The sequence below is a fragment of the Phoenix dactylifera genome, chromosome 3 (assembly GCF_051530095.1).
Source record: "Phoenix dactylifera cultivar Ajwa chromosome 3, Ajwa_hap1_PhDact_Kaust_v1.1, whole genome shotgun sequence".
Classification (NCBI taxonomy): Eukaryota; Viridiplantae; Streptophyta; class Magnoliopsida; order Arecales; family Arecaceae; genus Phoenix; species Phoenix dactylifera.
This window is the reverse complement of record NC_143192.1, coordinates 2,306,908-2,320,414: the sequence shown is the minus strand read 5'-3', so window position 1 is coordinate 2,320,414 and position 13,507 is coordinate 2,306,908. Positions and strand designations below refer to the sequence as shown.

Below are 13,507 nucleotides of genomic sequence, written 5' to 3'. Positions count from 1 at the left end.
TATTAATTGTTATTATAAAATTAATATTTTTTTGTTCATAATTATAATGTCTTGTTTTTTGATATTAATATTTATTTTGATTAAAAAAAGAAAAATAAAAATAATATATTAAATAATTTCATTATATAAATATAAAGTACAATAATATATTTTTATTATAATTAATATAACAATAATATAATAAATGATATATTATATATATATTATAAATATAATATATATATATATATATATAAAATATCAATATGATATAATATATATTGATATACTAAGTTATTCTGCTAGACTTAGGGATATTTTTATATTTAAATTCATCTCGGGATCACTATTTTAGGATAATCTTAGAAACTCGACTTCAAGGACAAATATCACTAGGTTGAGTGGTGATTTGAGGAGTGTGGCTAATTTAGGATCATTGCTACATAGGTCACCATGGCGCAACCAAATGGTAATCTCGTCACCTTCCTTCATATTACTTTTGATTTTGGAATGATCACCTCAAGATTTAGGGGTATTTTTAATCTCTAAATTTATCCCAAGATCACTATTTTAGAATAATCTTAGAGACTCGACTTCAAGGACAAGTATCCTATCACTAGGTTGAGTGGTGATTTGAGGAATATGACTAATTAGGATCATTGCTACATAGAATCGTCATGGTGCAACCAAATGGTAAACTTGATCGGCAAGTCTTTTTGGTGTGAGTTTCTCATTGAAATTTATCTTAAAATAATTGAAGATGAGATGGAAGATATTGAATTTATCTTTGGAGAATATTGATCATATTCTTCTTTCCTATCCTATTGTCCAGAATGACCAGGACTTCACTTATGCAGCAAACTATTGTAGCTTATGGTGGACGGTTACTTTGGCAACTATTGTAGAATTGAGATACTAGAGTTGAGAGCTACTGGAGAACTATTTATAGTGACTATCTTTACTCTATGGTTCTTTTGGTTGGGGTAAGTCAGATTACCAGATCATTCAATGATTCTTGGCAATCATTCATTTAGAAAAATGATTGCAGGAGAAAATGATTGGTAAAAAATTTACTCTATAAAATAATATTAGAAAAATATTATTATGTTTGATTGTAGCTAATCTTATATGAAAATACTGTCAAATTTCCAACAATATTTTTAAATAAATAATTTAAATAATGACACTTTTTTTGTTCAGTCCTTTTGTTGGATATTTATGGTCCACTTATATAAAGGTTGTCCATATAGGCCATTTCGAATATTGAAATATATTTGGATGAGTTAATAAATATTTTTAAATTAATATATTACCCAAACAAGCCCAATCCTACTGGATTACCCAAACAAGCCCTTAATAAGATTTAAATCTAAGGTATGATTTGGTTTAAAGTTTTGGCTGGTTTTAATTTGGATTCCTGTTCTAACCAATTCCATTTCCCCAAATGCTGCAAAAATGCCAGCTTTTAAGAGCAAGATTGAAAAAACTTGGCTTAGGTAAGCATGTAAATCTTCTGTTTTACAAAGAACTACAGAATTTAGTACCCCATTTGTTGTACTGCTCAGGAGCTTCTTACTGTCATGGGCTGAAGCATGCATCTGGGGACTTTGTTATAGTCATGGATGCTTATCTTTCCCACCATGTATTAAATTTTTTTTTTTGGCCGGTTCAGATATTTAGCATATCTGGTATACTGAGTTACCTAGAAAATTAGTCTATCCTCTTGCTTTATTTGCTTTAACTGTTCTGTTCCTGTTCTTTTGACAGCCAAAATATTTAGCAAGCTTCATCAGTAAGTGATAAAACAAAGCACTTCATTGCAGGGAATATATTTACAGCTATCTTTGTGTGAATGGTTCTCCTTTGTAAAGATAGATCTATAATAAGAGGGCTTGCTCCTCTGATGCCTGTTTTTGAATAAGTAATAAAAGTGGTAGCGTGGTTCCTAAGATCTTTTCATAGAGTTGTCTCTGATAATTTAGTAAGATTTTTTGCTATCCTGTTTGTCTAATATACTAGACATTGAAACTCCACCATGAATCTATTTTTTTTGTTTATTTTGAAATTGCCAAGTTAGATTAGTATCAAGAACGCAAACCCTTCACCTAATATTTTTGAGAATTTCATTAACATAGTAAATATATTATTAACTAGATGATGAAAATTGTCGTAATTAATTCCTCATCATCTCATTGTTTTGAACACCAACATCTTTTTTTTGCGAGAAACCAAGGAAAACTATCTGCTTGTGGTTCCTCATATCATAAAAAGATGCAAAAATCTAATGATATAACCAAGTGAGCTGGCTTTCTATGACTGCAGCAATCTGCTTATCAGATTATACTTTGCCAGACGCAAAACAAGACTGGTGCATCTATAGTTACTTGTACCCATTATTTAGAAAATGGCGGTGTACATGGATAGAACCTTATGCCCTAACTGATAAGTAGGAGAGCAAAGGTACATATCAAGAAAATCAAGCATTGTCGACGCTTTTATAGCGGACTGCATTGGCAGAGGATTTCTATCCAAGAAAGATTCTATCTATTCTTTCCAATTAAATGTTGACCAAGATCGGAAGAAACGGTATCAAAAACTGTACTAGTTCTGCGGTGGAACGACTCAGTACGGGTCGTGCCAGGCTTGTACCGAAAGAGAGCACGCTGCCAGAGCTAGAGAAGGAGAAAAGAAAGGAAGAGAGAACAGAGGAGGGAGGGAGAAGGAGAGGTAGTGGATATTGGCGGAGGTTGCGGCCGGTTCCCCTATCGAACTGTGGTAGCTTGGAACGGCAGAATTGTCCGGTTCGGAACGGTTTCGCCGATCATGATGTCAACATAGCGCGATAACAAGTTGATCCCGGGCTCTTCTTGTGGAAGATTCGGTCTTTCTATGACGCCGCAAGGGCCAAAGGTTCTGTAGATTTGCCATCCAACCTTTTAGCTTAAGATGTGACTTCAATGATGACCAAGCACCTCTTGCAAATGGGCATTTGATGAAAGGGTGCGCGACTGTCTCAGCGTTTGCACCACACAAGGGACCTCCGGAAATAACTCCCCAGATCACGCCCGTGAGAAGTCAATTCTTGAGAGCAAGCAAGAGGAAAACTTTAGGAAAAGGTTATCACATTGAAGAGGAAACTTCTTGTTACCTTTTTTTTGTCCTGCTTGCTATGGACCATTTCCTGTTGCCATTTTTAAGTCATCCATGCTTATATATAATTGAGCTTTGTGCATTAGAGAGTCCTTATAGTTCTCTTTTCAGAGTAACTCTGTTGCTCGCACCTGTTACTTACTTGACCTCACTTGGAAATTAGCAATTATTAGGAAATCGAGATTATCATTCTGTTTAACCTACTAAAATGTCTTAAGATATTGAAAAAAAGAATTATCTGCTTTTCAGATCAACAAATTCTCGCAATAATAGAGGCAGTGCCTCCTGATCTGAGATCTTGATGAAATTTGATGTTCGTAACATAAATAGAGCAATTTCTGTGAGATGCTTTACTTTGACCTTGATACGTCTGGTTCATTCCTGATTTTTCATGCAAACAGTTGTTCTTCCATGAAAAATTGAGCAAGAGATGCTTGTGTCGCATTTTTTGGTGAAAGATGTAACTTTATCGAGTTTTTTCCTTCTGATCTTAAAGTTGCTTTTCATTAACTAATATCTTATTCTCTCCTCACAATTGTTAATGATTACGCGATTCTATAGCTTGGGCTGCTCGAGTGCTATCAATGTTGGCAGAATTTTTGTAGCAATTTATGTTTTGAATGGTTACTAGTTCTCTAAAGATAAGCGTTTCATTCAACAATTATTGGAACGTACAAAGCTTTTGCCCAGTATTTGCTTTCACAGCAAAATGTCATATCGTCCAAAAGATCATCCACGTATATCAAGTATGAAATTGCTTTAGTTTGATACACCTGACTCCCAAATTTTCCGGATATCCATTCACCATTCGTCAAACAAATAAACATAAAAAAAAAATTAATTTTTGAGTAAATTGTAAAATTCTTTTTAATGTTTATGTTTATCACAATTACACTCTTTGTAAAGTTGAAACTATTGGAAGAAAAGGAGACTCGGCCACAGTAATTAGGTGGATCCATGGAGGTCTGAGCTGTTAAAAAAAAAAAAATTTATGGCTTTTATATTATTTAAAATTATTTTAGTTATTTTTGAAACTTTTTTGATATGACATTTAGATTTTATTTAAAATCAAAGATTTGATTAATATTTTATATTAAAATATTAGATAAAAAATCTACAAGATAAATATAGATTTTTTAATCTACTACTACTATTATTATTATTATTTTACTTAGGAGTAACGGAGGAAGCCACTTCCCCAAATTTATTAACCGCAAATTATTGGGGGTGGCCGGTGGCCACGCAACGCCCATCTGGGACGATAGATATCACCTGTCACGTCAAATACCGCCTATCCTTAGCAGTTAGCATTCACATGACACCGTACCCTTTTTTTTGGGTTATCTGATCGCATTCTTTCCCCTGACACTCACCAAAATTATCCACCAGGATGCCCCAAATCCAGAAAAACAGAAACAACCAACCGGCTCAAAGATGGCATTATAATATTTATAAGTGCTGAAACTAGTATTTAATATTTACACAAAATTACAGCTAGAAAACTGTAACCATCTCCAGAATCTCTCTACATGTTGATTCCATAGGAGTGAACGAGGAACACGGTAGGGTGGTTACGGGGTTTCAGGAGATACAGCGGAGCGAATACATGGAGGCGGCCGAGTCCATCGCGGGCGCATCGAAGGCGCGGCGATGATGATCGCTCTCCAGGCCGTAGTCCATCAAGGGACGGTGCTCCAGCTCCTCATCATGGTCGTGCACGAATTCCGGGATCTCGATCTCGCCCTTCCTCATGTGCTCCCACAGGAACTCCAGCCTGCTCACGTACCGCAGCTTCCCGTACAACCTGTTTGCAAAAAGCCCGTTTTAGAAGAAATTAATGCATGATAATTGATAGTGATTTTAATTACTTGATCAAGTTGTGCGCTGACTGCGCTAAAATGCGCCAGAAGGCAATAAAGCCCTCTTGTGATCTAATTCCAATCAATTCGATTTATTGGATCGTAGCACATATACTAATGTGCGCCGGGGAAGAAGCATGATACGGACACCAAAGTCAACTAATGCAGCATAGTATTCAATTCATCGAATGATAGCGTGCGCCGGGAGGCAAGGGCACACGCTTCCCCGCTCACGTTAGAATTCATCCGTACAATGGACTAACGTGCACCTTGGGGGTGAAGAAAGTGGAAGGGCCCCGGTTCACGCTAGAAACCTCCGCGCAAACGGGCTAACGTGCGCCCCAGCGCGGCCCGTCCGCCCGTTGGGGTGAAGAAAACGCAGACCAACCAAACAATTTTCCTCGACGCACCATTCGAATCGCCGGACGCTCTAGGATGCGCCGGAAGGCACGGTTCCTGATAGAAACCCCCCGTAGAGATACACTAACGTGCGCGGAGAGAGAGAGAGAGAGAGAGAGAGAGAGAGAGAGAGAGAGAGAGAGAGAGCAAGGGCTGTGCTTACCCGGCGCTGAAGAGGAACCGGCCGAAGGTGGCGAAGAAGAGGCGAGACTGGAGGCCCGGGTGTACGAAGTACACCGCCTGGAGCCCCTCCCTGACCGCCGCCGGCAGCGCCTCGTACACCGACCGCAAAGCCGCCACTCCCGGAAAATTATCCGACCTCTGAACGTAAGTATGGACATAAACCACGCAGAACGGCCTCCCCCCGAGCTCCGGAAATATCCTCCTCTCCAGATACCCTTTCAACGCCTCCTCTCCCACCGCCCCGCTCAACTCCCTCGCTGCAACAAACCAACAACCGAGAAATCATGCATCAATTTTCCGATCCAAACGTTCCATGAAAACGATCGAAGATACGATCAAGAAACGAGGACGGGAGTTGAAACCTGGAAAGAACTTGCCGACGATGCGGAGGATCCGGCGGCCGCGCTTGTCACGGCCCTGGATCTTGAAGACCTGGAGATTCTCCAGGAGCTGTTCTTGATCCGTGAGCGGAGTCATCATGGTGGAATTATTAATAGTACCAAGGGGAGCGCTCATCATGGCCAATTCTATTTCTAGATCTAAAGAGAACGAGAAAAAAAAAAAGGGAAAAAGATGGAGTCTCCAATGAAGAAGAACGAGGACAACAATGGCAAAAGAAGAGAGTTTGGGGATGTGAGACCTGAGAGCGAAAGAGGGGACGGGAAGGTGGCGTTATATAAGGGGACGAGAGGGATTTTTTACGCTCTCCAGACCCCTTCTTATCTCGTACCGAGCAAATTCCCGAACAGTTGCCAACCGGGGTTTTTTAGTGAACCGATACGGAAAACCTGGTGGCTTAGATGATATCTGGGCGAACTGTGGGGGACGCATAGGAGGAGGAGTGGGAACGGAGGAAAAGAGGGGATTCGATAAGGGGAATATTCCCGGGCATCTTCCCTTTTGTATCGGAGTGAGGCTGGCCCGGTGGGACGCTGGACGTGGACCACGTGGCGGGGCTCGAACCGAGCAGCCACGTATGGGTCAGGGGATGTATCCTTTCCCTGGATTCAAATCGGACGCATCGGCGGACGCGTTTTCGGTCGGTTAAGTGGTATCTAATAATTTATAGATAGGCCCCATCTTCATTTTCTAGCTGCCCAATCACAATCTCTTTTGGGACTTGACATAATATCCATATGATTAGGCTCTTTTTGCTCCAAATTTCTTCTAAACTTGGTTGTTTCTCGATTTGATCAACCTGGTGATATTCTAAAATTTTTTGTGAACTTGATCCAACCTCTAACTGATCAAGTTTTCTCAGCTTTAAATTTTTATTTTCAAACCCATCCTGCACTTTGTTTGTATCTCTGGGAGAGTTTGGGGCTAAAATCCACTTCTCATGCAAGTTTTGTTTAAGAACATTTTAATTCATGACCTGGCTTGATCTTGAGCTAGTGAATAGCTGTAAAAAATTTTGACCCTCTCTTTGGCTTTTTATTATGAATACAAAGATAATTTTATCTATCCACAGTAGCTCGGTGAATCCATGTCACCTTCTAAGATTTCAAAATTCACTTTTTTTTTTCGTCCACATTATCTAGATTGTCTATCTACATTATTTTTAACTTTTCCAAGATATCCAACAAATTTTGCACCAACAAATATAATTTGATCTAGAATTTCAACTGAACAACCCAGAACCTCACCCAAAATGGCTAGTCGGAAGGTATTATTTGGAATCCTTGATTCTATATAAGTATCCAAGATCAACCCAGCGAATAACTGATGTCTGACTAAACACATGCCTGCATGAGGTCCTCACATACTCATTCAAATCTAATCACAAGCACGACGATCGGCCTATGGTCAGCTCCAATGAATCTATGGGATAGTGTCCCCTATTCCACATAAATTATGGGCCGAGTCCACTCTAATACTATTTGTAACAAGCTACCTAGGATCTCATTTAAAAAGATTAGCCGGAAGGTATTTTTTCGGATCTGTGAGGCAATGTTCCCTAATCCACATATATTATGGGTCGGGTCCACTCTGGTATCATTTGTAATAATTTAGGACTTCACCGAAAAAAAGCTACCCGAAAGATATTTTTTTGAATTTTTTTAGTTCCGTATAAGTATCCAGGTCAGCCTCCATGAAACTAGGTTACAATGTATCATAGTTCATATAGGCTATGAACCATGTTTGCTCTAATACCATTTGTAACAATCTAGAACCTCATCCAAAATATCTAAGCAGAAAGTATTATTTGGATTCCTTAATCCTATGTAAATATTTAAAATCTATCCAGCGAATAACCGATGTGGGACTAAATACACGTCCGCATGGAGTTCTCATGTACTTCATTCAAATCTAATCATAAGCACCACGATTGGCCCGTGGTTAACCTCAATGGATATGTAGGAGGGTGTCTCCTACACGGGTCCTCACATCGGCATAAAAACTATTGTTGTTCTAGTTAGAAAGTGGACAAATGATGGCACAAATAGCTATGTTGATATTGGTGAGACCGACCATCATGATCCTACTATCAAAATATAAAATAAAGTCCTCATACTTGCACACAGCCACAATGAATTGTTGAAAACTTTAGAACTATGCCAAACCACAGACTTCAAAATTATACAAGAAGCAAGTTCTACTCTGAAAATTGCAGTCAAACAAATCTAATCGAAGTTGTACATCATCTAGCAATGCCAAACTAGCCTTACTCTCATACCATGTAAAATAGCACGCTCCAATATAGGAGGGCCATTCACTATCCAGGATTGAATAACAAATACTAGGACAAGGGAGAATAACAAATATTGAAGAGAAACAAATTATATTAATAAAAAAAGTTACAGAGCTCCAAAGCCCACCATGGGATGAGCATATGCAACAAGGGATGCTTCAGGTCCTCTCCACTACCAGGATGCCACATAGGACCTGGTGCCACACCTCTACGACTTCATTCTAGCCTTAAAATACATCAAATCCTACTTTGACAAGAATTATGTTTTCCTAATCAAACTACGACCCACCTCTCCCTGTACTATTATAAATATCTTAAATACTTAAAACCTAGTATTGTCTAGAGCCAAACCAGATTTTCAATGATTATTTTGGAAACATACTTTTTTGCTTTTATGAAAATAAAATAGTATTTTATGACTAAAATATCAATAATATATATTTTTTAATTTTTGGATCGATGACATAATCAACTAATATAGTTATTTGATATTAAGCACTATTTTAATATTATGTAATAAATATTTTTCAAAATTCTGGCATTTTTTGGACTTAACTGGAGACATTTGGTGTGTTCAAATACCTTGATATCAACAACATCCTTTAATATATACCGCAGGTGGAACAGAAGTGATGATGATAGGATGAAAAGCGGGACAAGTCCAATTCTACTGCCTTTTATATATCATATACATTAATAGACACATTCTCACATATAAGTGGCTCTAATGCTGGCACGAGGCCTTCCATCCAAGGCTGGCTCTATTTATTACTCCAAAGGTTGAGGGTTCAAATCCCATTTGTTATCCGGACAGGTGCTGTATCCTTCTCCAAAAGAAGGATTCACAAAAGCAGCTTTGAGATATGTGCAAGAAAATGAATGAAGAGTTAAAAGTATTTTGAGACCTATGCAGAGTACAATCCAATAGCCGACATCATAAAAGAAGATCAATCATCTTTTTGTACAAAAGATACAACCTAAACCCTTATTATCTTAGAGTTATCGTCGAGGAGTTCAAGTGTTAACATGTGTTCGCATTGCACGTGAAGAGTGTTGTTGAGTTGTCGCTATATTGTTAATAATATAAATTTTCGAGTCTAGTGGTAATTTAGCAGGTGAAGCAACGTCGCCTATGTATCATCTACCGTGCATCAGTCTGGCCTGATGCGGTGATTTCATGATTTACCAAGGTTGATTACGTGGTTCAATTTACTCTTACGGTAGCTTGATAGGCTTTGGACATTTTTCATGCATTCATAATAGTATTTAACAATGAGTTCTATGCACACATGTGGCATCCAATACCACGGGTTCTCTTTGTTCAAAAGGCAGCATGTGGTTTTGGAAAACCAGTGGCTGAGAAGGAGAAAGAAAAAGAAAAAGAAAGATGCTCTTACTCCACATAGTCCAATGTTCTTCCCTCTTTGGCTCATCATTTTCTATGCAACCATGGATTGTCTCTAGGAATTAATATTTCAAAACTCAGCTGCATTCTATCTTCTTCACCACTTCCACCAATAAGGAATAATGAATTGGGCCAGAAGCTGGCCAGTAACTTCGTGGCAACTGCTCTCTCGTCATCCTTTTGGCTGCACCATTCTTGTCCTTGGTGTTTGGATCATGGCATGTCCAACTCTTAGAATCACCATAGATATTGGTCGGTGAGAGTGGTCTTTTACCTCTGTCTCGTTCTTTTGTTTCTTTATTAGGTGAGCCGTGCCACCCGTCTCGAGCTGTACCAATAAATGCTCTTGTTCATTAGAATTCTGAACCAGAGCTTGGCCCAATGGTCATACATCTCTTCCCCAGGAGTAAAAGGACAATGCTGTTTGCTTTAATGTAGAAAAGAGACAATTTTCTGAATCAAGAGCATGTAACTTTTGGTTGGGTAGCTGTAGTAAAACTGAGCAACTCTAGATTGTCATTATCCAAAAAGATTACCTTAAAAATCTGGATTAGCGGTCCGAAAATTCTGCCAAAGTACCCATCACATCCTATCAAGTGCCAATACTGTTTTTTCAGTACTATTTATCTGAATCTACGTTTTCTTTTAGCACCAGGTCGGATGGACTAGATCGAAAACAGGAGCGAGGCACAATATAGCATATTATTACAATCATAATATTATATTATTACAATAATAATAGTTATATTATGATAATATAATATATAATAATATTAATATTATAATATACTATTAATAATATAACAATATAATATATTATATTATATTCTATTTTATGATTAAATTATAATAATGTTATATTATTATAATATAAACCTATAACATAATATTGTTATATTACAATAATGCAATCTAATATAATAATATTTAGCAATAATATAATATTATTATACTATAATATAATCGATTCCATTATTAGATTAGATTCTAATCCATTTTATTATATTGTTATATTATATCAAGATATTATTTTATGATATAATATTATATTATATCGTAATTATAATAATATCATATTACATTGTAGTAATATTGTACTATTAATAATATATATTATATCATATCATTTGATATCATATTCATTTGATATCATATTATGTTATATTGTTATGCTATAATATTCAATATTATATTATACTATATTATAATAATACTATACATAATAATAATATTTTAATATATAAGAATATATAATATTATATTGTATTATATCTCACTCTGCAATACTATGCAATGCTTTTTATAAAAATCTTACTTCCAGAAGCTTTACTTTCTAAAAACTCTATTTCTAAAACTCTATTGCCAACAATAATCCCAAACAGAGCCTAAGCAACCACGCTTGTGGAGGTGGAATCACATCATCTCCAGCTGCAACATCTCTCATTTTATTAGAGATGGTTTTGCTTGGTTCTCTCCGCTGCCCTTTGCTACCGCAACTTGGGCTACTTTTGTTTTGGACAGCATTGGATTGCAGCAATTGATTGCTCTCTCTGATAGTCTGATTGCTGTCATATGCTATCTTAGGGAAGATTAACCCACAAAACAGACAATGGAAAAGAGAGAGGTCATAGCAACAACTGGAGATACAGAGGCCAACCTGCATGTAACCAAATAAATCTGAGGCGGAAAGGAAGAAGTGCTGCAGGTCAGTTTGAGATGAAAGTGAGCAAGATAATGCCTATCAATTAAGGCTGAAAAGGAAGCCAAGATTGAGTATTTATAATCGAAGCTTGAGCACTTTTGAGTTTGTAAAATTAAATGGAAGGTTGGTTTGGCTCATTAAGAAGCTTATTCGAAATAGGTTCCAATGATAAATGAACCAAGCTTGAACATACTTCATATGCTCCACTGAGCTTGGCCGAGCTTGATCATCTTGTTCTCATATAATTAGCCGAGCTTCAGCGGTGTATTACTCAGCTCAACCTAGCTCATTTGATCGGGTTGTATGGTCGACGAAAAATGGTGATTTTGGTGAGAAATATAGAAATCTTGCAACTTTGATAGGAACTAGAACTTGGGAAATAGAAAAGGGTTTTTGCATGAATACCCTTCTAAAAATTTAAATTTATATGAATACATTCTTAAAATTTATATTTATTTCTGTACCCTCATAAAACACTATTTTTGCACAAATGCTCCTAATATAACGGTTCTTCTAATACCATCAATACAAACCATATTAATGTTAATTAAAAATAAAATAGAATTTTGAAATTACTTTTTTGTCCCCCATCTCGATCATCTTATAAATGTTTTTTTTTGCACATTTACCCATTAAGGATATTTTAATCATTTTAATTTGAACCATTAATTTTTTAATAGGGTTAGATGGCGTGGGTACATATGCAAAAACAAGAATAAAAAATGGTAGAATAGCAAAACAAGTGTTTTACAAGGGTATACATACAAATATCAATTTTGGAAGGGTATTCATGCAAAATTTGATATTTCGGAAGGTATTTATGTAAAAAAAAGACCCAAATGGAAAATGGGCGGCGAGTACAGGAGAAAAGGGACGTGATCCAGAAAAGTGGGAGAAGTTACGTGGTGGTAAGAGATGGTAACCATGCACCTATGCAATTCAATCCATTAGATTAGCTGATCAAACTTTTGAAAATTCTCTAAGCAAATAAAGAAGATTTCCATGTATCATCCAGTAATACATGAAAACTAGTTTAGGAAGGATCAGCTAACAAGTTATTGCTTCCAAAATATGTCAATGATGGCTTTTTATTAACAACGTGAGGCTGGGTTCTCCAGCCTTGTTCAAGTTTGGGGGCTGGGTTGAACGAGGCAAGTGGCAATGGTAGCCCACTCCAATATGCAACCGCGTTAAGCAAGAGTTTTAATTCCCTGATGGGTACGGTTCCTAAATGTCTTCAAAGTGCACAAGGTCAATTGAATGGTATTGACTCATAAAAAAAAAATCTTCAAAGTGCGCAGGGTCAATTGAATGGTATTGACTTCCTCAAAAAAAAAGAAGAAGGAATGGTATGGCTTGTTGGACTCTTATTAAGAAGTACAGAACTCCGACTTCTTTTGGAGATTTGATGTGATGCTTACTAAATAAACATGGAAGCATAAAACCATATTAGATGGATGTTTTTACTTTTCAGCACAATGTAAAGCCTAATCCAATAAGAAGAATATAGATAAGGAAATGCACCCCTAGCTTTGATTTTCTCTTAAGGATGAAAATTGTGGTGGAGGCTTGCCCCATGCTTCAGTCACTCTCCCTTACCAGAGAAAAGTCTGAAGGTGAGCAATAAATGCATTGGAGTCTTAATTTGGGAAAATGTGATTCATGTCCATGATTAAATTCACATGGCTCTTTCATTATTTACATGGTCTTTTATGTACATATATGCTATAGAAGAAAAGTAGTTTCCTAGTATGGGGCAGGCTTCTAATAGTATTGCTCTAAAAGTTTGATCGAGACGATTAAACCCACAGGTTAAGGTGCCATTATCCTGCAAATGCTTCAAAATAGATAAAAATGGATTATGGTGAATGGTTCACTCTTTCTTTGAACTTTGTCAATGATCGAACTTACAGAACTAAGTGCCATTTGAGGAGTAGGATTGAAGAAGGTTGAGGGATATGGAAAGGAATTGTAACTGAGGTAACAACTTAAGATCATCAAAGCATGAGAACTTGCATTGATAACTGAACCAGACCAGTTTGCAAAAGAGTTGACACATCTCAATTTTACTATCTATTTCAGTATAAAGACATTGATATATGTTTAGCTATGAACAAATTCTGGGCCAAAGCCAGCCC

General features: G+C 36.9%; 1 protein-coding gene across 1 annotated transcript; it reads right to left on the bottom strand.

Moving 5' to 3' along the window:
- Positions 1 to 4,541: 4,541 nt before the first annotated feature.
- On the bottom strand, positions 4,542 to 6,232 carry LOC103708693 (SEC14 cytosolic factor family protein / phosphoglyceride transfer family protein). Its single transcript, XM_008793745.6, has 3 exons — positions 5,933 to 6,232; positions 5,551 to 5,827; positions 4,542 to 4,933 (listed from the first exon to the last, which is right to left on the bottom strand). Exons 1-3 carry the CDS (start codon positions 6,087 to 6,089, stop codon positions 4,711 to 4,713), a joined length of 657 nt encoding a protein of 218 aa, XP_008791967.3. The 5' UTR covers positions 6,090 to 6,232; the 3' UTR covers positions 4,542 to 4,710.
- Between the last annotated feature and the right edge of the window lie 7,275 nt (positions 6,233 to 13,507).

Bases quoted from the DNA above. Each gene is read 5' to 3' on its own strand.
- LOC103708693 (XM_008793745.6), bottom strand. From the start codon at position 6,089: ATGATGAGCGCTCCCCTTGGTACTATTAATAATTCCACCATGATGACT. The intron at 5,828-5,932 runs GTTTCAACTCCC...GGTTTGTTGCAG, and splicing joins CGTCGGCAAGTTCTTTCCAG to CGAGGGAGTTGAGCGGGGCG. The intron at 4,934-5,550 runs GTAAGCACAGCC...TTTTGCAAACAG, and splicing joins CGGTTCCTCTTCAGCGCCGG to GTTGTACGGGAAGCTGCGGT.